Genomic DNA, 23,459 nt, shown 5'->3' on the forward strand with positions numbered 1-23,459 from the left:
ACTTTTTCATGCAAAACGATTTTGTGATGCAAATGTATTACTCTTTTGAACGCATATTGTTTTGAGAAGCAAGACGCTTTATTTTTCTAGCCCCAGCCAACTAGCCGGACTACTTTCGTGGACGCCAAAACTCAGCTGGAACTCCGCTCACAGGACGCAGCGGGGGGGGGGGTAAGGGGATGTCATACAGCTTCATGTCAAAAGAGGCGAACTATCCCTTTAAGTCCATGCCTCAGAGACGGCAAGCTGTTATAAAAGCCAGAGGTGGTGCAACAAAATACTAGTGATGTGTTGGAGCGTTCTTTTGTTTTTCATGATTCCATAATTTTTTCCTCAGAATTGAGTGATTCCATATTTTTTTCCCTCTGCTTTGTCTAAAAAAGTAACCGTTACTGACTGCCACAATTTTTTTTCTTGATTTCTTTTAGTGTTTCTTAAAGCCAGAAAGTTGCCATTTGAAATGACTTTAGTTTTGTGTCATGTCTGTTGATCTGCTTTTTTTCTACAAAATGAAACAACTGAATGAACATCCTTCGAGGCCGGTGATTCCATCATTTTTGCCAGGGGTTGTATACAAGGCTTTGCTCTGAACCAGCGCCTTATAAATGAAAGCCTGGAAAATTGTTGACATACAGAATGTCTCAGCAGCAGATATTCAATGAGCTGAGGCAGAAAGTTTCCATGCTGAGGATACTTTAAGCATTATCATTTTGCATGTCATTTGTCATAAAAACAAATAATAACAAAATCAACAGCCGAGTGACTGCTTCCCAGAAGCAGATATATGTGTTCTAAGCCAATGTGTAGAGACATTTTCTATACCTTTCTATACTTTCTCCTTCTGTATTTATGGTTTTCTCTTCTCACCTTTCATTTCTCTATCAGAATCTCTACCTGTTAGGCTGAATTCAGCCATGTTGCTTGCATACAAATAAAGGTTTACAAAACAACTCAGAATATTGCTTGATTATTGGGAAGGCTTTGGGTGCTCCTGCCTAATACAATTTAACATTTTAGAATGTAAAAATGGTTACATATGCTGTGATGTATGATGACAAATCTGTATTTATTTCTGTATGTTCCATAAGAAACAGAATATAATTCCATAAAATGTATTGATTTTGTTCAAATGTCCTCCATTATGCATGTTTCCAGTAGATTACATCCTAAATCACAATGGCCTGGATAGGCAAGTGGGTGGAGTGTCTGTGAGACAGGGTTTGTGCTGGCATCTTATTTCCCCTCACACGTTATGAAGGTCTGGATCACATTTAAAACACATGTTCTTGCTTGTAGGCAGTGTGCGGTTTGGTAACTGCAGGAGAAAGGACACTGGTACAGGATTTAAAAGGCAGGAGACTTGTTCACTTGACATGTGGATATTGAAAAGGGAAAACGGAATCAGAAGCAGATAAAAAGGAGAGCTTTAATGCTGAACGACCTGTAGCAGATGAAGAAACACAAGAGCAGAACAAGAAATGCTGTTTTTTAGAACTGGATCGTAGAATTGTGTTGCTATTCCTAAACTGTGTTTTTGTTTTTTTTTTCCAATTCCAAAAAATATATATCAATATTGCAAGTACTGGCAATAGAAACTATTAGAAAGAAGTAGAAGTAAGGAGTTACTCAGCTCATCCATTCAAAGGGCCTTTAATCCATCTGGACAAAAGAGAATGTGCCAATGAGAGGTCTTCAAGAAACTCTTGATTTCATTTTGTGTTTTTCCTTTTTTCTTCTCTTTCAGAGGAAAATCCCCAAACTTTTACTAAACACATTGTTTAACTGGACACCTCAGTGTCTGCATCAAAGTTTTAGCAGTACGTCCAGGTTTTAAAGCCTCTTCTCCATTTGGCTCACGGGTGTCTGGGTTACCGTGACAGGTTACGTCTGGCTCAGACACACACGCACGCACTCTGCTGTGCAGCTGGAAGATCAAGAGTTTGTGTTGCAAATACCTGCTCTGGGAGGACAGGGTGTGTGGTCCGAGGGGCTCAACTGGTCTGGGAAACGGAGTCAGAGAGGCAGCCAACTTGAAGAGCTTTTACTGCGCTGCTCAGAAAAGGAGAGCAGAGTCAAAGCTTGATGATGAACGTGAAGCAGACTCTGTGCAGAATCTCTTTCACGGTGACTTTGGTGGTGGAGCTCGGCTGGATAAATATGGGCTACAGCATGCACAGGGAGGGAGGAAGTAGGGTAAGTGTTCCATGAAGCTTTACATCTACAAATTTAGCCACTATCTGATGTATAAAAGCAGCAATCTGAAAAAGCCTCCTGCAGTTCACTGCTTCTTTCGGTTTATCTGTGTCCCTACTTCTTTTTTCTTCATTATCTCATAAATTTCATGCTTGTCCAGCTGCTGCCATTACAGTAAACCCACATGTGTTCTGTCCAATTTGACAGTAAAAACGTGCATGTGTCTCACACAGGAAGCCAGAGGACTTTTTCAAACCATTTCACTCCTACGTTTTTGTCTCATTTCCTTACATCAGTTTTCTTACTTGTCAATAATCTCCATCTCAATTCAGCCTTTATTTGATCTTCAAACATTACTTTATCGCCTTTCCCAGGCACTTTCATTCTATTTCTCGGTAGAGGGCATATCTGGCAGAGCTTTGTCTGATAGAAGTGGAAGCTGTCAGCTCGCAAACCCGCTCACCCAATTTTGTTGGACACCAAACAAATAAGTGGGCTTTAATTGTTACACTTATTGAGAGGAAATAAAGCAATCATTGTGGAGTGAATTATTGTTCTGTCTGTTGTGCCTCACCCTAGTTGTAGACCTGCCATTTGGGATAAAGCCTAAGCTTTCCTGCCTCAAAAATGAGTCTGGGAAGATCTAAATTTTAACTCCACTCCCATCCTGTCTTCAGCTCATTTAGTTCACATCCTTTGCCTTTGTTGTCTATTAACATGTCAACAAGTCAAAACAAAAACAAAGCAATAAAAATCTTTCACAAAAGACACAAGTTTAGATTTAGTGCCAGGGAGAGAAAAGTTCAACTGAAGTAACCTATTCGACTGCACTTCATAGCGTGTCTTGTAATTCACCCTGCTTCCATTTTGTTCTGGTTTACGTCACCATGGGAACTCTGCCTTTCAGTGGTAGCATGACATGTGGTTTTATGGTTTTCTCACACCCTTCAAACGCAGCTTCTCAACTGCTGACAGAGCTGGGCCAAGGATCGACTTACACCCTGCTTCAGTTTTTATGTCAAAGTCTATGTGCCTGTGTACATCCACCACATGTCTTTTGTCATGGCATGTTGGAAGCTTTATTGGAAAAGTCTTATTCATTTAAGCTGCCTTGGGTTTAAATCTGGCTATATAGACTATGATTCTTTTGTAAAACAAGGCTAAAACCGTTGTAAATAGCTGGACCACTTATGGTCACGTTCCAGTTGTGTTGGCAGTTTGTTGCATGAACATTCAGTGTATAACTCTGGACATTCAGAGCTGATTTTGTGAAGATATGCTGGAACAGCATTAAGTCTGTCACCTTTGTTTCTTTTAAGATATTTTTTTAATTTTGAAAAAAAAAATTAAAAAAAGAGAGAAACAACATCGCTTTATTTTCTCATATTCACTCTATTTAGAGTAACTTTTGACAACAGATTAACAAAAAAGTCTTTAAATGGGTGAATTCATCTATTTGATCTCAAATCAGAGCACAGTTGACAGACCGCCAAAGATTACAAATGTGACATAAAATTATGGTGAAATATTGTTCATTAAAGTATCCAGCATTATATATGAAAAAAGCTACAACATTAACAGATGTTGAGTGAAGGTAAAAAGCATAATGCTTGTTGGAGCCAATGAGAGCTCATTCTATAAGTAGGAACCAATCGTTGTCAAGTCAAGTGTGTTTTTGATGACTGTCTTGGCTTGACTGCATGTTGCTACTATCTGTAAGTTGTGCTACATAACTTTAAACATATTTTTTGAATCTAAGAAAATAAATTGAAGTAATCAAGTGGAAGACTTGTTTCGGGCTTGAGCTCATCTGACACGGGCATCTCGACATCCTTAGGATGGTCATCCAGGTGCAGCACCTCAGTTGCTTCAAGCTTTCCAGCTCACTTCCGAGCAATAAACTGATAACATGAACTTCTCTTTGACGGTAATCTGTCCTGGTTGTCAGTTCGTCCTTGGTTACTGCCAAAATCAATATTATGGTTAAGAAAAACAGAAAATAAAGCTAGATGTTTGTAGTCAGCCTTCGAATCAATATATTCTCCCTTAAAACTGAGTTTTACTGAGTGTCATGACAACCAGACTAGCAACAGGACCAAAACAGAAATGTCCAGCTTCGTACAATGTGGAGATGGATTCTGGATTAAGCTGAACGTACATGAACATGTGAAATTAAAAAATATAAACAACATGCAACCCCATAAATATGGGGTCCAAAACACAGAATAGAAATACGTGATAGTCAGTGGTTTTCTTTCTTTAAAAAAAAAAAAAAAACTACAGTAGCCAAGCAAACGACTGAAACAATAACAGTAACATTATCTATCATTATGGTGATTGTTCTGTTTCCCCCTGGTGGTGATTTTGAGTTATTGCAGAATTAATTACCAGGCCCTTCCAGTGTTCATGCATCGGCTACAAATGCTCCACCACAGAGAGTTGGTTGTCTGAGCCTTGGAGTGGAACCAAAATTTTACAAAATATAACTTAGAAGATTCAGTAAAGCAACCTCAGTCAAATCAACTGGGTCTCTCATTTTGTTCGCTATCTGTTGGCCAGGACAGAGTAGTGATAGTAAACTTTTTAGATCTCTGAGGCAATAAAACTTTCGACAAACATTGTACAGACTTCATTTTATTCTCACCAGGTTCAGCTACTTCTCAGTAATGTCCCAACCAATCTTGACACTCCTGACCTTATAGCGGGGTTGATCACCTGCCTCCTGTCATGGCTTCTCTCACCAATTCTATGTGCCTCTTCAAGCTCAGGTGTCTGTTGCTGATTAAAAAGGAACATTTAAAAAATGATCAAGATAAGAAAAAAAAAGAGGGCACTGGTGTTTGAAAAATCCTGAATTCAGTCTCCTAGAGAATGTATACTCTGTGGTATTTGTCGGTGCACGAACATGCATGTGCCCTGAAGCTTGATTGTCACTTGTTGTTTCTTACATTTGCAGAGCCAGAGCTGTAAGCAACCACAGGAATTTTATTATTTTTTTTATTACAATGGAAACAGAATGGAAAGCTACGAAATTGTGACAAGATAATTGCTGAATTTGACTGATCCTATTTTGGATTAGAATGAGTGACTCAACTTTTAACTACATGTGTGGACTGTAGGCTGCTGGCATACAAAATGTTTCATTCCATTTGTCACAATTGCGAGTGGGGAGTCTTTTTAACTCAAAGACATTTTGACAAAGCAACAGCCAATTGGAGGGCATATTAGCAGAAAATATTCATTATGCAATACATAGCTATATATATTATACATCATGTATAAATAATATACACTATATATATATATATATAGAATGTTGACATAAATGTAACCGACCTTTTCCAATTCAAAGTTTAAAACTAAAAGTAAACAAGAACATTAGCGGCCATGAGAGGTTTTTTTTAACATTCCTGACTCGCACATGATGACAAAATGGCTGCCTAATGGCTGCCTAAAATGTTAATGTCCAGCATTTGTCCAAAGTCATTCCCTATTAACTAATAGAACATCACATTTACCCTCATGTCATCTGGCTGTCCAAATATGAAAAACTTCACGTGGAATATTTTTCTTTTGTTATTGCCCTCTGACAGAGGAAAGATACCTTTTTCAAAGACATTCAGTAGTCCTACGAAATCATGCTCATCACTGAAGAGGCTCAACTTGTACTGTTTTCACTAGAATCATAAATGTTTCAAGTTCACATGTAATTATTGCAAATGCAAAATTGTACAAATAAAATTACATAGAAACTGAGATTATTTTCAATTCTGTGATCCCGGCAGGTAATGAGGCAGTGGGAAAGAGAGGTGAGGTCATCCTCCAGCTTAGATGAGCTGCTGCGACTCACAGACTCTCCTGACTGGAAGTTGTGGAAGTGTCGTCTGAAACTGCAGCAGCCAGAGAGCCAGGCAGCGGCCTTCTCCTCGCCGCCTTCATTCGGGTCACACCGCACCACACGCTACGCTGCCGAATCTTACAGCCTGGAGATACTTCAAGGTTGGATAAAATATGCCTTATGCAACACCATGTCGTGACAGATCATGAAATACCTTCAGTGGTCCATGAAAAAAAAAAAGAACGTAACAGTCTCACAATAAAGGCTCTAAAATTGTACAAAAGCTAAATCTTTTTTCCTTAGTTCCACAGTGAGGAAGTTCCTTTCACACTGATAACACTTCCACTCATAACATTACGCTTGTAACGTAATTATAATGACGTTGCCAATTCAACTAGGTCAAAAATGTGGTATTAAGGGAAAGGGTGGTGTTTAATCCCAGACCTTCAAGGAACAGATTTCTGTTTCAAATTGCATCCTGCAAAATCTTTTCCACTGCCCACTGGTTGGAGTTAAGAGTTAAAAGTACAAGGTTAGAGAGTTAGAATGAACTTACATGGTTTGGTTTAGATGTTTAAAGGGGAACTGCGGTATTTTCAACATTAAGCCTCTTTTATGAGTCGTCTCCGGTATTTGCCTAATTTAGATTCTTCTCAACCTGCTTCAGAATGGCAAGTCATGTGCATGTCCTAAAAGGTCCGTAAAAGCACCATAAACGTCCGTTTTCAAAATCATCAACTCACCGGAGTGGTTACTGGTGTGCACTGGTAATCCATATCAAATTTCGTTGCGAAAAGCTGCTTCTGTCGTGTTTTATTTGACATTTTGTAAATCCCATTGAGTTCTATGGAAGACTGGATGTTCGTTGATATTACTCCGCCATCAAGTGGTGTGGAGTATAGCAAGTCAGATTCAACTGCTGAGTGGAAGTTTATCCACGGCTGTGAGGTGGCTAAGAAAATAGTGCGAGCATGAACGAGCTGCCAAATAAAACACGACAGAAGCAACTTTTCGCCACGAAATTTGATATGGATTACCAGTGCACACCAGTAACCACTCCGGTGAGTTGATGATTTTGAAAACGGACGTTTATGGTGCTTTTACGGACCTTTTTGGACATGCACATGACTTGCCATTCTGAAGCAGGTTGAGATTAATCAAAATTAGGCAAATACCGGAGACAGCAGTAAACATCAAAAAAGCGGTGAGGGGGGTTCTAAAACATTGCAGACGACTCATAAAAGAGGCTTAATGTTGAAAATACCGCATTTCCCCTTTAAGGTTAGAAAGAAATACACTGTACGCTGACTTAATTCTCAGCGGTTCCTGTCGCGTGAAACAGCACGTCGTACTTTTTATTACACAAAACAACTGCAAAACTAAAATGTTTTTAACCAGTTTTTAAGCCAAGGTTTGTTAAGCCACTGCGTATTAGATGTGCCAACAAATGTTTCTATTTCACAATGTCAGGTAACACTGGGCTTTCTTATGTGCAACTTTGTGTGATGGGGTTGTCAACAGTGTTTTTTTTCTCTTTAGCCATAGATGAAGAGTGGCAGCGCACTCAGTGCATGCCCAGGGAGACGTGCGTTGACGTGGCCAAAGAGCTGGTCACTGACCCCTCAATCTTCTTCAAACCGCCCTGTGTCTCTGTCCATAGGTCAGTTTCACATAAAGAATAATACAGAACTTTAACCTTTCTGCGTGTTTGTGGCTTCATTATGCCTAAAACTCAAGCTGGAAAAGCCCGAATGCCATGTCAGTTATCTTCCTGTGACTTACGTTTTCTGCCACGTGGACTTTTCTCATAGATTATGTTTTCCTACTGACAGGTGTAGTGGTTGCTGCAATCAAGAGGGTGTCACCTGCAGGAACACAACTGCTGTATATGTGAATAAAACTGTAAGTGACTGCTTCCCTGATTAAAATGAAATACTTTTCGTTTAGCCGTTTTCTAATGGTTTGAGCAGTAGCAGGACTAGTTTGCCAGAGGCAAAAACACTAAAACTGTGCATAATTCTGCATTTTTTAGGTCCTCAGTTTTATTCCATTCAAGTTTGTACCAGAACCTGTGCTGATAAAAGTGGCAAACCATACTGAGTGCAGGTGCATGGAGCCTGCAATAATTCGCCGTAATGCTCGACCTCATCGGAGCAATGGGTGAGTCCGACAACTCAACTGATTTTATTTCTCTGACCCCTTTTTTAAAGATACATTTCCAATCCATTTTTTTTTTTTTTTTTTGCAGTTGTCCTCTGACGAGCCAGCTGTCGGAAGCAGAGGACTCCAGGAGACTATGTGCCAGGGGATTCATCTGGGATTGTTCAACTGAAAAATGCATACCTTACCCTTCTAGTACACCAGGTGTGCCTATAGCTTTATATCAGAAATAAACTCTTTTGACTGGGATCTGCAGGAAATATAACGAAAACAGAAAAAGTGTCGTTTTCCCGACTTTGTAGATAAGATTCTGTTCATTTAGCTTAAGCAGAACACAAGCACACTGTTGACATATTATAACCTCCAAACGATTTTTGCATTTTTGCTGCTCTTTCTGATGAAGCTGCAACCTCAGAGGTACCAAGGCCAGTGTCCCCTATTTTTTTATAAACAGGGGGAGTGTGAAAGTGGGCCATATAAAGATTAGTTGTTTCTGGCTCTTTCCAGTTGTAGATCAGGATTAAAGTAAAGGCAAAGACTGATAGGAGACGGTTGTCCTCACTGACTTTACCCAAGAGGCACAGAGCACTGTCCAAATGTTTTCTCAAGATGTTCACCAGTTCTTGACTCATCTAAGGTGTCCTACAGAAAAGGGTTGGCCACAGGCCTGTTTTGTTTTGGTGCTGCCATGTTTCTACCCCTGAGAAGCTATTCTTATCACCTTAACCCCACATGATTTGAGCATTTAAAAAAAAGAAAAAAAGAATCTATTTATTCTGACCAAAGACGAACAATCAAATAAAGCATATTCATAGTTATACGGAAGCCAAGAGTGGCCATGCCTAATGAAACATTTTTAAACTGGCTATCTCCATTTCATGAATTAATTCTCGTTATCTCTTGATAATATAGCTAATTTTGTCATCATTATGGTTAATTATAACATTATCTCAAAATAACAAGGACTGTCTTCTTGTGATAATGAAATAATAACATAAGATAAGACAATAAGATAACAATTTTGTTTTCCTCAAGATAACGTGTCAATATATTAAGTTAGTTCAGTCTTGTAAAGTTAATTTTCCAGTCGCAGCAGACAGTGGAATGCATGAAGGGTAAAACAGAGTTTGTTAAACTCTTATCTATGTTCAGAAATGCTACTACCTGTGTTCAACAACAACAGACATTTACCAAACTAATAGGAGCACACAGAATTACACGCGCATGCCTCCACCAGAGGTCATTGCTGGGATGATGAACGATGAAATTGGGTATCAGCACAAGTACCAGTTATTTTCAAGCACATCATAATTGCCTTGTGATCTCAAGAATCAAACCGCATCTTCTCATAATAATATGTCATGATCTTGAGAGAACAACAGGTTCCAGTTCTTTTAAAAGGAACAAAACAGTCCTTTTCCTGTCCTCACTTTGAGCAGTTGTAAGCTTGGCTCTTCCATCAGCTCCCCTGCCTAACCGCTGTCTGCCAAAGTTAAGACACTGACTACCCCTATGTACTCCACACAACCTCACTTCCAAACAAACTGCAATATCCCTTTTTAAAAATACTTAATCATCATCTCTTGCTTAGAGTTTCCACTCAGTTCATGGATGCCAGATTGTGAGATAGATGTGGACCGCTGTGACTGTCTTCCTCGGCCTAAGCCCATTCTCCAACCAAGACCAATCCATCGCTGTCAACTCAACTCCTCCATCTGTGCCTCCAGGCGACAACGTTTTGATAAAGAATCATGCAGGTGAGTCAGACTGAGTTCTTTCTAATACCGTGTTGTTTGATAAATGATTCATTCTTCAAACACTTCAGTCTCCACTCAAAGGTCACATTACGCACATAGCACATTTATCTTTGTCAACGCATCCTTGTTATTTTCATCAACATCCCTGATTCCCAAAAAGTTGGGATGCTGTGTAAAAAATAAATGAAAACAGAATGTGCTGATCTGCAAGTCTCATCAACGAATATTTTATTTACAGCTTAATTTAGAAAACATATGAGCTCATCTTTTGATGGCGGCAACACATGTCAATAAAGTTGGGACAGGGCCATGTTCACCACTGTTTATCATCCTATCTTCTTTTAACAAGTCTGTGAATGTCTGGGAACTGAAAAGACCAGTTGCTGGACCTTTGGGAGAGGAATGTTGTCCCATCCTTGTCTTATATAGGATTCTAACTGCTCAACGGTACAGAGTCCTTTTTGACGTATTTGCGTTTTTGCATGTGTCAAACACTCTCAGTTGGTGAAAGGTCTGGACCATCGTCAGGTCAGTCTAGTACTTGGACTCTTCTACTTCAAAGCCATGCTGTTGCAATAGATGCAGCATACGGTTTAGCATTATCTTGTTGAAATATGTAACTCCCTCTCTAATAAAAACTTCCATATGGGTGCTTATGTTGCTGCAAAACTTATATCTTCCCTTCAGCATTGATGGTGCCGTTCCAGATGTCGAAGTGGCCACTTCCATAGGCACTAATGCATCCCGATACCATCACAGATGCAGGCTTTTAATCTGAGCGCCTATAACAAGCCATGTTTCCTGTAATTCCAGGAATAGTACATTGAGAAAAATCACTCTGAAATTTCCCCCTAACTTGCAGATGCAGTGTTTCACTGACAGCTTAACCTCTGCCCATCTTCGCTTTTTGAAAAGGATGTTCTTTTTTTATTTTCTGAATTTAGGCAGAAGGTTGAATGCTCTACTTTGAGTCATGTAATGTAAGCAAAACTTGGAGCTGGTGTTGTGGTAAAGAAGTATCTGTTGAGTACAGAAGGAACCAGAACCAAACGTTGTTGTCTGTAGGTCAGAAACGTCCAAAAGGCATGTTTCTCAGGCCCCTGCCAAGTTCATGTTATTCCAATATGGAATGACTCTGTAGACTCTTTTGTGTATAAATGCATGCATATTGCATGCTTCTAAATGATCGCTCCTTTCTTCACAGATGCAGATAGCCCAAGTAGCGGTCCGCTGGGGGAATGAATTACGACAAGCTACTCACCAAAGAGCAGTGAAAAAAAATGCCTATAATTTATTTACAGAAATATTTATATGGATCACTTAAACTAATCATATTAACTAACATGACCATGTTAACTGATTTTTTTTTAACATGCATACATTAAGTTTTAATCATTGTGTTAAGTTTTGTACATTTGCTCTATGTGCACTGAATATGTAGTTTATATTTAAAGATTATTTTTATAATTTGACTTTGTTGTGAATATGTTGATTACTTCTTCAATTTCTCTGCTGTTTATACATGTGACTATAATTTTATCTGAATAAATGTATTTTAGCAGAGCAATCACCCCAACACAGAACTACTGAAGCAAAAAGCTGTAACCCTTTATCAACAGGGGCCAATCAGTCATGAACAATTAAATGACAAATTAGGTTGGGTTTTAAAAACATCTTGATGAAGTCTTGCTACTTTAGAAAGCCGTGGATGTCATCTTCAAACAGCATCTCTAGAAAATATTCAACGTCTGGTATCTAATGCCAACAACAGCAACAACATGTATGCACAGTAAAGAGACAGTAAAGAAAAGTGCTTGTTGCATTATGGGAAGTCACCCAGCAGCGAAAGCTGAAGAAGGAAGGTTTGAAGCCTCATCTTGAAGGTACGGAGTGTGACAATTCAATTGCAGAACACAGAAGGCAGGTGAAGTGAACAAAACCTAGCTCAAGTTGAAGCAAGTGAGAAAAAAAAAGGAAAAGCACACAAATGTACAAAAAGGGGAGGTGGCAATAAAGGCTTGACAAAAGTGACAATCCATTTAAAAAAATGAAACAATAAAATCAAAGAACCAATGTGAAGCTCAACTGCTGGCATGGCAACAGGACACCGGGGGGGCAGACAAAGCACAGACCAAAACAGAAGACTATTTATACACTGAAAACTAAGGGGATAACGAGGCTGTGGAACACAGGTGGAACAAGGAGGGCAGGAAGACAAAAGAGAGACGTATAAGTGACACACAGGGAGAGTGATTACAAACTAGAAACCTAACAAGAAGAGAACTAACAAAACCTGGACAAAAAGTAAAAAATTGCACAAAGAAAATAACCAAAGCCACAGACCACGACACTGGAAGAACTCTCCCTGCAGTATTTTGGGTCAATCAGAGGCATTGCAGTGAGCCATTTGGACAAACTGATGATAAGGAATTATAACAGTCCAGCATAAAAGTAATAAATGGATGGACTCATTTTTCCACATCATTCTGAAACAAGATGTTCCTGATTTTGATCATACTGCACATACATACCACACAAAAAGGCGGAGACCTGTTTTATGTATGTTTTATGACCTGAGTTATGAATGAGTTCCCAAAAGAGCTTGATCAAGTGTATTAAATGTTATAAGAGCCTAAAACCCTATTTTTTGTCAGCAACAACCCTTTTTTTGCGTGTTCGAAAATTCAAATTGTGGCAGAGAAATTATATAATTTATTTCACATTACATTTTGTTTAATTTGTGTTTGCTCTGTGATAATGTTTAAAATGATCCAGTGGAAACAACACGTTCTTTGCTAAGACAGCGTTGACTGTAAATGGAGCTTCTCTGACTGCCGTTTCTAAATGTGCATATTTTACTTCTGCTGTTGGATGAATGCATTGATTTCCAGGCTAGTATATCTATTTTCTCACCACAGGTCTGCTGCTGATCAATAAAATTGCAAACAGGAAAGTGTGTTGTCTTTATTTCCTTATCACTTGAGTCTCAGAATTGATTTTGCAACCATCATAAAAAGGTCAGACATCACAGTGTCTGAATGCCATCATGTCGTCAAGGTACATGTTATTGTGATAAGCTCCCCTGTAGCTGCTTGCTCTAATAGCAACATTAAACGTCTGTCTATGTTCTAGCTTATGTTGAATGATGGCATCACTCTGCATCTTGGTGCCATAAAGGCAGAATTGCAATTGTCAGCTCTAGACAGTTTCTGAGTTAAAGAGTTTTGTCTCCCTCTCCCTGCAGTGTTTGTGTACTCCTGTTTCCTCACAGTTACACACTTAAATAAAGTAGTAACGTCGTTAGAAAGGACCTGTTTCTTGCGCTGTGCTTTGCTCAGAAAAAAATTCCCAATAGTTCCCTAATAATGCAGATTTAACTCCCTTTAATACCAGTGAAACTCATGCTTGTTTGATATACATTTCCATTTAGTTTCAGGTAAAGAAAAGTAAGCAAGAACATATAATGAATGTTTGTATTGGAAGTAAATATAAGGCTCATGAGATTACTATAAAAGCATGACCTACATGATCTCTACAAAGATGGGAGCTCATTTCAAGCTTCAATTTCTTAAATTAACCAACATGTTAACCAGCAGCGGCTGGCCAATAGAGGGCGCTAGGGCCCCGCCCTCCCAACAGAAAGCATCATTCAAAAGAATTTTACAAAAATGTCTAAATTTCACATTTTTGTGTTTAAAATATTGATATACCCACTAGCATGTGTAAAATATAATTTGAAAAAAAATACAAACTACTGTGTAAAATCTGTTTTACACACTAGTAAAAAAAAAAATTGCCCAGAGGAGGCGGGGTTTTGTGGCAGATTAGCCAATAGGATAATCATATTGTCAAACGTATGATACAAATTTATCCAATCATCGCTGTGAAAATAATTCCATGAAGGGCAACAATTTTATCACCCCAAGCCTAAACGACGGCAGTTAGACTCTCAACAGGCGCCATTTTTCTACATTACAGCAAGCAAAATGACAACCACGATAAGACCAAGTCCTAATTCTGTAAAATCTCTCCTTCAAGACCCATTTGAGAGGAGAACTTTAATAGAGAAACTTCTGGTAAGAGTTGGGCCCGGATCAACCTGATCTCGCTATCAAACAGCGGGCAAGCCAGAAGGGAAAGCGGTACGTGAGAGGCTTCTCTCCTAACTGGCACACCATAAGGTTCGGCTAGCTGGATGCAGCCATGCTAACGCTTTATTTTGTTTTCCGTTTATGCTTTTTTAAACGACTAGGACAGATCGCACCTGGACAGTTACAGGAGTAAGGAATGTGAATATTATGAAACATCTTTCTGAGAAAATAAAGACACACGAGAACACCAGGCAGAACATCGCTATGCAGCTGGATGACGGTCACAGGCTGGCGGTGAGGAAGCACAACAAGGAGGTGGTTAAAAAAACGACATACAAGTTTCTAAATGCACCTTAGATTGAGATTATTTTGCTGTTTCTCAAATATTTATAGTGCATAAACATCAATCGTGTAAAGTTAACTTGTGAAACTTTTTACTGGACCAGGATGTCCATCCCCTCTCTCTGTGAGGACAGGACAGCTGGACAACCACAGGAGACAGAGGATGCTGGGACCAGGAGAACAACAGAGGCTGGCTACAGAAGTAAGTTATATTTTCTTTTTGTATAGAAAAATTAAAAAAATTTTTTTTAAAAGCTGGACTTGGTGCTGAAGATCTTATTTACCACAGCTAATTTTAGATGAATGATGCGACTGACCATCTGTAATTGATATTTCCATTCATTTAGTTTGTATTCTTATTTTGGTCACATGATGCTGTTTTTGACAGATCAATATTGAATATCTGGTTGGGGAATGACCTGCACCTAAGAAAATAGAAATGTTACAGTTATGTATTTTTTTATTAAAAATAAAATCTTTAAATGTTTGTTTCAGGCATGTGATAACATCCTGGTGCATGCTGAGGAGCGCTTTGCCCTCACTCAGCATCTCTTGAGAGCAACACTGCTGCATGGAGAACTGTTTCCTCAACACATCGCAATGTGGACAAGGCCAAGCTCAACCCTCACTGCCAACGGTTTTATTCAATGATGACGATTCACTCTAACCCACACACTTATCGCAGCACTTAGTGTGTCAACGGCGCAATGATGACGGATAGAAATAAAGCCTTCATAAGTTCTGCCACCTTCTTTTCCCTTTGTCGCCGCCTCCTGTGCTGTTAGTTTGGAGCACAGATCAATAATGTTGGCAGGCTTTTCTTTAAGTTGTTCTTTAAAGCTCTCTACCTCTTTCAGAACTGACTGATCATCAGTTTCTGCTACTGGTGGTTTCAATGTTTCACACAATTCTGCAATGACTCGGTTGCACTGCTTGAGCGCCTGCTCACACTTTTGACGGAGATGACACTCACATGTCAAACAGCTTTCCACGTTCTTTAGTTTTTCCTCAGTCATGGAGCTGCCACTCTCTGCTGCGACTCTTCTGTCTTGTTCACGTGTGAGAAAGAATCAATCTTTATTTACATTGCGCATTTCATACCACAGGCAACTCAATGTGCGAAGAAGTTCTTTTTCAGCAGCTTTGCCCTGAGAATATCCACCCGTTGGTATAAATAGTTGATCTGGTCATTCTTATGTTGTAGCCGATGACTTGGCTGAGTTCTAGAGTCTTGGTAAGAGTCCTGTAATTTCTCTGATCCATAATCTTCGTCGGCAGCAGAGGCGTTAAGAGGGAATCCCCTCGGTTTCTGAAATTGGAAACTTCCACTTAATGCGGAGGCCCGGGGATGATCCACCACAAGCTGGACATCCTCGACATGAGGAGTCACAGCCACAGCAGAGACCTGGGATGGTTCTTTTTCCACTTCGTCCTTTACTGTTAGAGGAGACGGGAATCCTCAGAGACCTGGGATGGTTCTTTTTTCAACAGGTCAGGTCAGGTTTTCTGAGCTTGATGTTAAATATTCTGGCCTGTTGGTGGGTTCCTCATGACTGTCGTTACAGCCAAAAGTAATGGTATACGTGTAGAAACCCTCAGGCAAATTGTTGTCTACCGTGAAGTAGATGATATTTTGGTTTGACTCATTTTGCTTGTTGTTTTTAAGTGCTTGTCAAAATGACTATTTAAGATGGTAATTAAGTGTTGTTCTGTGAAAAAGGAGTAAACACTGGAAAATAGGACCTTATTCTGTGATGATCTGCAGGCTTAAGGCTTCTGTTCCGTCCCTCTGGTCGTGGTTCCGACCACAGATTCTGGATGGAATTGAAATCCGGATTCCCGAATGTTGATTTGTGTTTTCTGTTCATCTCTTGACAACTTCAACTTAATACTTCATGTCAATGGCAAAGCTCCACTTCTGCCAGTTTTTCAGCAACCTGAATGTTTTCCACCAGCTGTGTTTTTCAAGTCAGTTTTTACAAATATTGCCAAAATAAACTTTTATATTTCCAAATTTTATATGTTTTACTTTCAATTCAATTAAATTCAGTTTTATTTATGTAACCAACCTGCTCATCAGCATTGTATGGCGTTAAGCTATTTACGGTCTAGAGATGATTACTCACTTTACCAGAGGCCTGGGGTAAACAGTAGAAATGTTTACTGATGACTGCTGTGCTTTCTAAGGTTGCGCTCTCGAGCCCCCACTCTGAATTACACCTCAGAGATTCATTTAACACACACTGCTCATATTTTAGTTGATAAATCACACATAAATAAAACAGAGTAAAACATTACGTAAGTTATATTAAACTAATAACCATTTATTTGAGCCCACAGTTGAAAATGATAAGCCCAAACACAATGGCAAGAAATGCAGGACACTGACAAAACCATACACAAACAAGAAAAAGAAAAATACCCGGCCGGGGTTAAGCAAAGTTATTGTGGAGCTCATACCGTCTATTGACCTGAAGCGCTTACTCACAGACAGCCGACAATGTAATCCACCTCGTCTCCACAAACGCAACATCCACCGATGTCACCCGAGTACCGACTCCATGACCATCCAAGGTAACGGTTTTCTGACACGAAGTAGCCTCCTCTGTTCGTCTTAACACCGCGACCCGGTCTTAACAGGCTAGCGGAGACTCCGTAGTTGGCCGTTCGTTAGATAGCATTATCCAACTGTCAGTGTCAAACGGTAGAAAGTGAACTAAACTTCTCAAACGAAACATAACTCATGAACTGAAACCAAACGGACACAGAAAGACAGTGTGTCGAACTGCTCTTTCTCCTAAACGTCTGTAGTTGACATGTTGACTTAAAAATAACTAATTAAACTCTTTTCCAACTCGGTATCGAAAGATGTCTCTCCCGTTCACAATCCCCTCCTACGCTCCTCTTTCCGTTCCCATGACAACCTGGTAACCCTGTCAACCGAACAGCAGGCCGTATAGGAAGCTATAATACTCCGTCAACAAAATAAAAGTTCATTTAACAAGTTGTCTACAATGTTATAAATACAATATATTACATTAGATGCTTATTAAAACTCTTATTTAAAACATATATTAGTGCACCAAAACATATCAACACATACTTGGCTTTAGCCAATATTTCAGGTGTGTTACATTTATATAACGCCAAATTACAACAAATGTCACCTCAGGGCACTTCAATAATACAGTCCAATTCAGGCTAAATGGAGTTCAATTCATTTTAATCAAAATTCATTTCTAAATGAATCCAATTCATTCATACAGAGCCAATTCAAAAACAATTTCCAACCAACAGATTGCACCAAAACTTCTTTCGGTCCAGTCTCCCAAACTTGCACTATTTCTAACTAGATATAACATTTTAATAGTTCTAAGATCCTAACTTTCTGGTTTTATTTGAATTTTAGTCCCATTTTGAAAGTGGGGTTTTACTTTTAAGAAAAAGCCTCCAAATAAAAGTGATTTTTAGGAGTGTGCAGGGATTTCATTTACATTAATGGACAGGTCAGTTATATTTAACATTAGGGCCGTGTAAGCAGCAGTCAGGTGAGTAAAGAGTTCACAGATCAACTGCCCTACTATTCAAAGCTTTTAAAATGAGTAATAAAATCTGACAGGTAACAAGAGAAGGAAGGACAAGAGGCAGGGAGGTGGTCGACCACTGTGGCATGGTGTGGGAATAATCACCTCACCTATTGATTTTAGGAGGACCACGAGTAAAGCCTGATTCTGCCTGATTCTTACTCGGCGCAACCTCGCTTTGACCCATTCTTACTAGCTGGTCGCAAATGGCGCAAACGGTCACGTGACCCAAAATTCCGCCACGCCCCCCGTCGCAAGCTAAAAAATCCTCGCGCGTCGCAAGGTCGCGCACACAACTTTTTTTCTGACTTCGCGCGAGCGCAACCGGAAACAGCTGACCAAGAGAAAGGAAACATGAACACTGCAGAGACCGCGGTGACCGAGAGGGTGCGCCTCTACAAACATCTGTACGACACGTCTATGAAGTTACACTGGGACAACGTTGTCCCAAAGGACAACGTTTGACAAAGTTCGTCTTGTTGCAAAGGACGAACACTCCACCTTCTCTTCTGTTTTTGCCGCAGCCGCTTAGCTCTGAGATACATATACAGTTCTACACCCAGAGTAAATTCATTCCGCATCCGCATCAGATGTGCCAGCCTCTGCTGACGTGACACCACAGGTGGCATTGTGTATGCTTTCTTCGTATGCTTTTCTTCGTCCGGTTCTTCAGCTTGTTTCCTCAACAGTGACGCCCGCTGGTCTGGAGAGAACTGCAAATGTGACGCATACTCGGCGCAAACTGCGCTTATGAGCTGAAGGAACTGTGAAGGGGCTGGCGCTTTCGATGACGTCATTAATGGTTCTCGAGCCAGAACAGTTGCGCGGTTGCGCCGAGTAAGAATCAGGCTTAAGTCTCCATCCTAGGAGAAGAGGTGGTTGAGGAAAACCTGGGCAGCAGACTGACTGGAAATGCAACACTGAAGCTGTCTTAGAAACAAACTGACCAGACTGTACTTGTGAAGGAAATTTAGATATTTCAGTGCCTGCACCAAGATGCTGCACATCTTTTATAAGTCTGTGGTGGAGAGTGCCATCTTTCTTTATCACCATCTGTTGTGGCAGCAGCTGAGAGCCAGCGAATCAAAGAAACTGAGCAAACTGCTGAAGAAGGCTGGCTCTGACCTGGGGGTTGCTTTGGAGCTGTCCCCAGAGCAGTCTATTTCAAGGAAGAATGTTTGATGAGCACTTACTTCACCGACTGCTCCATTCAACATCCACCTTGAAACGCTCGTTTGCCTTCCTGTACCTGCCTCTGTCTCCAGCTCCTGTCTCCGTCTGCTCCAAGAGGAATTAACTCTTAAATCCTGCGATCCTTGTTTACTGAACTGGGGAAAAAAACAGAAAATAAATCATCTTCCAACTTTCCTTTTTTTCAGTTGGCTTTTGGGCCCTGGAGTCTGGTATCATGACACTTTAACAAAGATAAACATCTATGAATCACCTTTGTTGACAAATGGGAAGATATAAATTGGGTTTGGAAAATAGATTTACGTCAACACTCATGAGAGGATAGCCCTAAAAAGTGCTAACCATTCCTGGGTTTAAAGAAAGCTGAAGTAGCGTTCCTGCTGTCTGAGGCACCGGTGGACGAGAAAGTCCAGTATTCTAGGCGCTGATATGACTGTTTTCATTAACGGAGTCTGGTGGCTTACAAGAGGATATAGAGGATTACGTCTGAAAGGGCTGTCTGAAGGCGTAACATCAAAATCTTTGACTTAATTGGAATTTTTGTTGCTGCTTCAAACAAAAACAGATAAGTCAATGCTGCTCTCTTCTATAATTACAGAAGACAAAAAGACTCATGTCAATAATTATTAAAAAAAAGTTGTGAATCTAAAATGAGCCGTGCCTTATAATGCAGCATCAAGTAAATGAAAAAGCACGATAACTTTTCATTCCTCTGATATCTTTTGACACTTGTTACACATTGCATTTGGCTGCTTCTTAGGCCAAAGCATAAATGTAACAAGGGGCCAACAACACTGGATCGATACACTGTTGGGTGGACGGGTACAATGCCTTCACACAGAAAGTCTTACGGTCACATTCACACAGAGACGCTGAGAGGAGAGCTATTGGACATATGTTGAAAGAAACATCAGACACTGAATGGTCATCAGACCATCGTGTCTTTCACTAAGTGGGACATTTTGCTGCAACAGCCAGGGCTTTCAAATGGAAAGAGAAAAAGAACATGTAAGCGGTATCGCGTATATATTCATATGGTCGAGCACCATAATATACACAGATTTAGAGTTGTTAATGTTTGGGAGGTGGTGTCTGTTTCCTAATTATTACCTTTTGCACATAGTAATAGACCAGACTACAATTCACAAGTCTATGGTGCAAAATTGCAGCCCCCAATGCAGTGAGAATGCATTTCCAGAAAAGCAAAAAAACTTCTTTTGTCAAACAGTTAAACATTTCAAATCATAAATAAACCAAAATTTTACACAGTCCAGAGAGTGAGTTTTTGGAGTTTCCCCTTATCTTTGTTCTCTTTAGAATTTGTGCTTCCCAACCAGATCTCACTGGAATATGTAAAAAGAAGCAGAACCTCTAAAGGATTATGTAGTTTCAGCATGTAAATGTGTTGAAATGAAGTGCTGGCACCACTGGTATAATGCCAATAGAAAGTGGATTATAAGTGAAAGCGTTGCTCAATTTCTTTTTGTTTTGTCCTTTTTAGGATACTGCTTCTTTTGTTTTCAGTTGTTGACCAATCGGGTTGGTATCTCATATTTCACCGTCAGTAAAATGTGAAAAATGTACCGACCTGGTCCTTTTGGGAAATTCTCAAAAGCAATGGTGTTGTCACTATCTTTCTACACACTGATGACTGAACCTGTTGGTCTGACTGATGTATGTGAAATGAGAAAGATCTCTCAACAATAAAAAAAAAAAAATGTGGGGTTGGACTGTGACAGAGTAAGTTTACATGCACCGTTACGTCAAGCGAAGGCTACAGCTGGACTGTTTGATTGGCCTGGTCGAGTAACCTATGTCTACTCCACTACAATAGGTGGAAATATGTCACCTTCAGCTTGTGAGTATTGGGCATTTCTCTAGTTACTGATTACACAGACCAAAACCACTGACACTGTAAATATTTGGCTGGTGTCTCGTTAGTACCTTAGCAAGCAGTTCCTTGCACAGCTTTACAGCTCTGTATATTCATAAGAGCTTTACACTTTACTTTTATTTTTACAAACGAGTAGCATGCTGTACCACATGGTTATTTTTTTTGTTTGTTTCTGTCTTCTTATGTGTATTTTGTAGTAGTACTTTCCAAGTGAGCTTAACATTACTGCCATTTCCTTTTCTGTTATGACCCAGAAATAAAGGGGTGTTGTTTTTGTTAAGGCTTTGATGTCTTCATTTAAAAAGGGCATGCAGAAAAAAAACAAAATGTCAAACGTGAAAAAGCAACAGAGCCGTAGTATGGGCCACGAAAATACTGAACCCCTCGGGCAGATGCTGCCAAATGTGCAAAAATCACTGACGTTGTTGCTGCAGGATGTTCTTCATCACCCCTGTCTGAGGATAATGGTGGTTGTGTTCACAGGGAGGAGGAGGAAGAGAGCGAGAGAGATAGAGGTGAGACTGGAGGGAGAGTAGCTGTGGAAAACGATGGGCTATATAGCTCAACGGGATGTTGTGATGATAATGATAACCGTAGGCCATGGTGTTCCACAAATGTATCAAAATGAAATTTATGTTGATGAAACAAAAAAAATTCTGCTCACACCAGTATGCTTAAATCAGACCAAGTGAATGAAGGTATAGTTTGCTACATGTTCTCATGGCAATAACGAATATGTTGGCATGTAGTGTCTTTACTGTCGCCACCATGTTGTGCACACTTGCTGAGACAGTAAACATTTGCTGACAGCTAGCAAGCAAGCTCTCTTCTTTTCCCCCTGTTAAACTAAAAATATCTTCTAATGTGGCTCTAATGCGTTGTCCTATTGGATGAGTGTCATTTTGTTAAACCCCATTCATCAGCATTAATAGTGAGTCAGTGGGTTGTTGTTTGTTGTTGGAAACGTTCATTTAGGACCCACAAAAAATATGTTTATGAGCCAGTTACCGTGAGACGTCTGCTTTTAGCTGTGTATGAAACATCTATTCATTCATTTGCTGTGTTACATTGCTATGTTTTTAAACCTTTTTATAGCCTCTCTGACAAACAAGCACAAGTGCTCAGCACTTGTTTTTTTTTTATGGATTTATTATTTTCTTTTCATCTGAAACACAGAGACATGGATTAATTGTTGTATTCATTCCTATACTTAGGCTGCCCGGGGGGAGAAAAGCTAATTGAAATGTTTCTTTGCATTTTTTTGTTTTTTTGGGGCCTTCCTTTTTTCATTTTTTTTTTCACCACAAATGGTTGCAGTGAGCCTTTATGGTAAAAATATCAAAATTTGGAGAAGGCAATGGGAGGTCCCATACTTTCTTTCAGCATTACATACCCAAACCAGGTGTTAGAGGTGTCTAAGGCAGGTTCATCTCCACTACTGTTGAACAGGATACACTGTAATCGCATTAAATGGTGAAATATAAACCACCAAAGTTTTAATAAAATTATGCCATTTTGCAATTCTAGGGTTCATAGATGTTTTCAACTCAGTGTCTACTCTGATACATGTCATACATATCATGTGGATGCAATGATACAACGTGCTTATTTACTTTTTATATTACTCATAACCTAAAGGGAGCATATTTTTAAAAGATATAACTCTTTCTTGTTCTTGAGAGATCATATGTGTGTGTGTGTGTGAAGTCACTAACATCAGAAAAACTCACATTCAGATTTTTCAGCAAAACATTGTCTAGTTCGCTCCGCCTCCTCTGCTTGGCCTTGATCTCTGCTGCTCTCATTTTCTTGCTTACATTCAACCTGATAAAATAATGAAGCACAGCTTTGGACAGAAATGTTCCGTTGTCAGTTGTACTGAGCAACATCTATTTAAATCAACCCCAGCCTCAGAGAATAATGAGAGTCCAGTGGATGAACATAATGCTTTAAGGCAATGTTACAGGAAAATTTGGCAAAGGACTGTATGTGTGCAGCAACCACTGTTCATCGGGCTGTTTTACCAAATTGTGTCTCAAATAGGGATCAGTTTCTATACCCAAACTTCAGACATGGAAAATGTAAGTATTCAAGAAAGTCTGTGAAATACCAAATAAGGGAATTACAGTGTGACATGGTCACCTTAAATCTAGCATGTGGCAGTGAAGAATAATCATGCCAGATGAACACAACAGTGCAGAAACTATGCACAGAGGATAACTAAATACTAACAAGAGCACCCACATTCTCTGTTCACAATAAGATTGAATATGAATCCAAGTGCACAGTAAGACGTCTCTTTATTGATTTTTGAAGCTGCTGCATATAAAAACAGATGAAACCTTGTGACAATTTAATATCTTTGCAGGATACATGTAAACTGCAAAACCACAGAGCGACAAAACTAAA

The 23,459-nt window shown here is 39.6% G+C and overlaps 1 protein-coding gene across 1 annotated transcript; it reads left to right on the forward strand.

Moving 5' to 3' along the window:
* The first annotated feature begins 1,759 nt into the window (after positions 1-1,759).
* Positions 1,760-12,883, forward strand: vegfd (vascular endothelial growth factor D). The gene is made up of 8 exons (XM_075470563.1): positions 1,760-2,193; positions 5,979-6,192; positions 7,571-7,691; positions 7,864-7,933; positions 8,064-8,191; positions 8,280-8,395; positions 9,783-9,948; positions 11,153-12,883. The coding sequence occupies exons 1-8, from the start codon at positions 2,083-2,085 to the stop codon at positions 11,160-11,162; spliced, it is 936 nt and encodes a 311-aa protein (XP_075326678.1). The 5' UTR covers positions 1,760-2,082; the 3' UTR covers positions 11,163-12,883.
* The last annotated feature ends 10,576 nt before the right edge of the window (positions 12,884-23,459 follow it).

This window comes from Odontesthes bonariensis, chromosome 1 (genome assembly GCF_027942865.1).
Source record: "Odontesthes bonariensis isolate fOdoBon6 chromosome 1, fOdoBon6.hap1, whole genome shotgun sequence".
Classification (NCBI taxonomy): Eukaryota; Metazoa; Chordata; class Actinopteri; order Atheriniformes; family Atherinopsidae; genus Odontesthes; species Odontesthes bonariensis.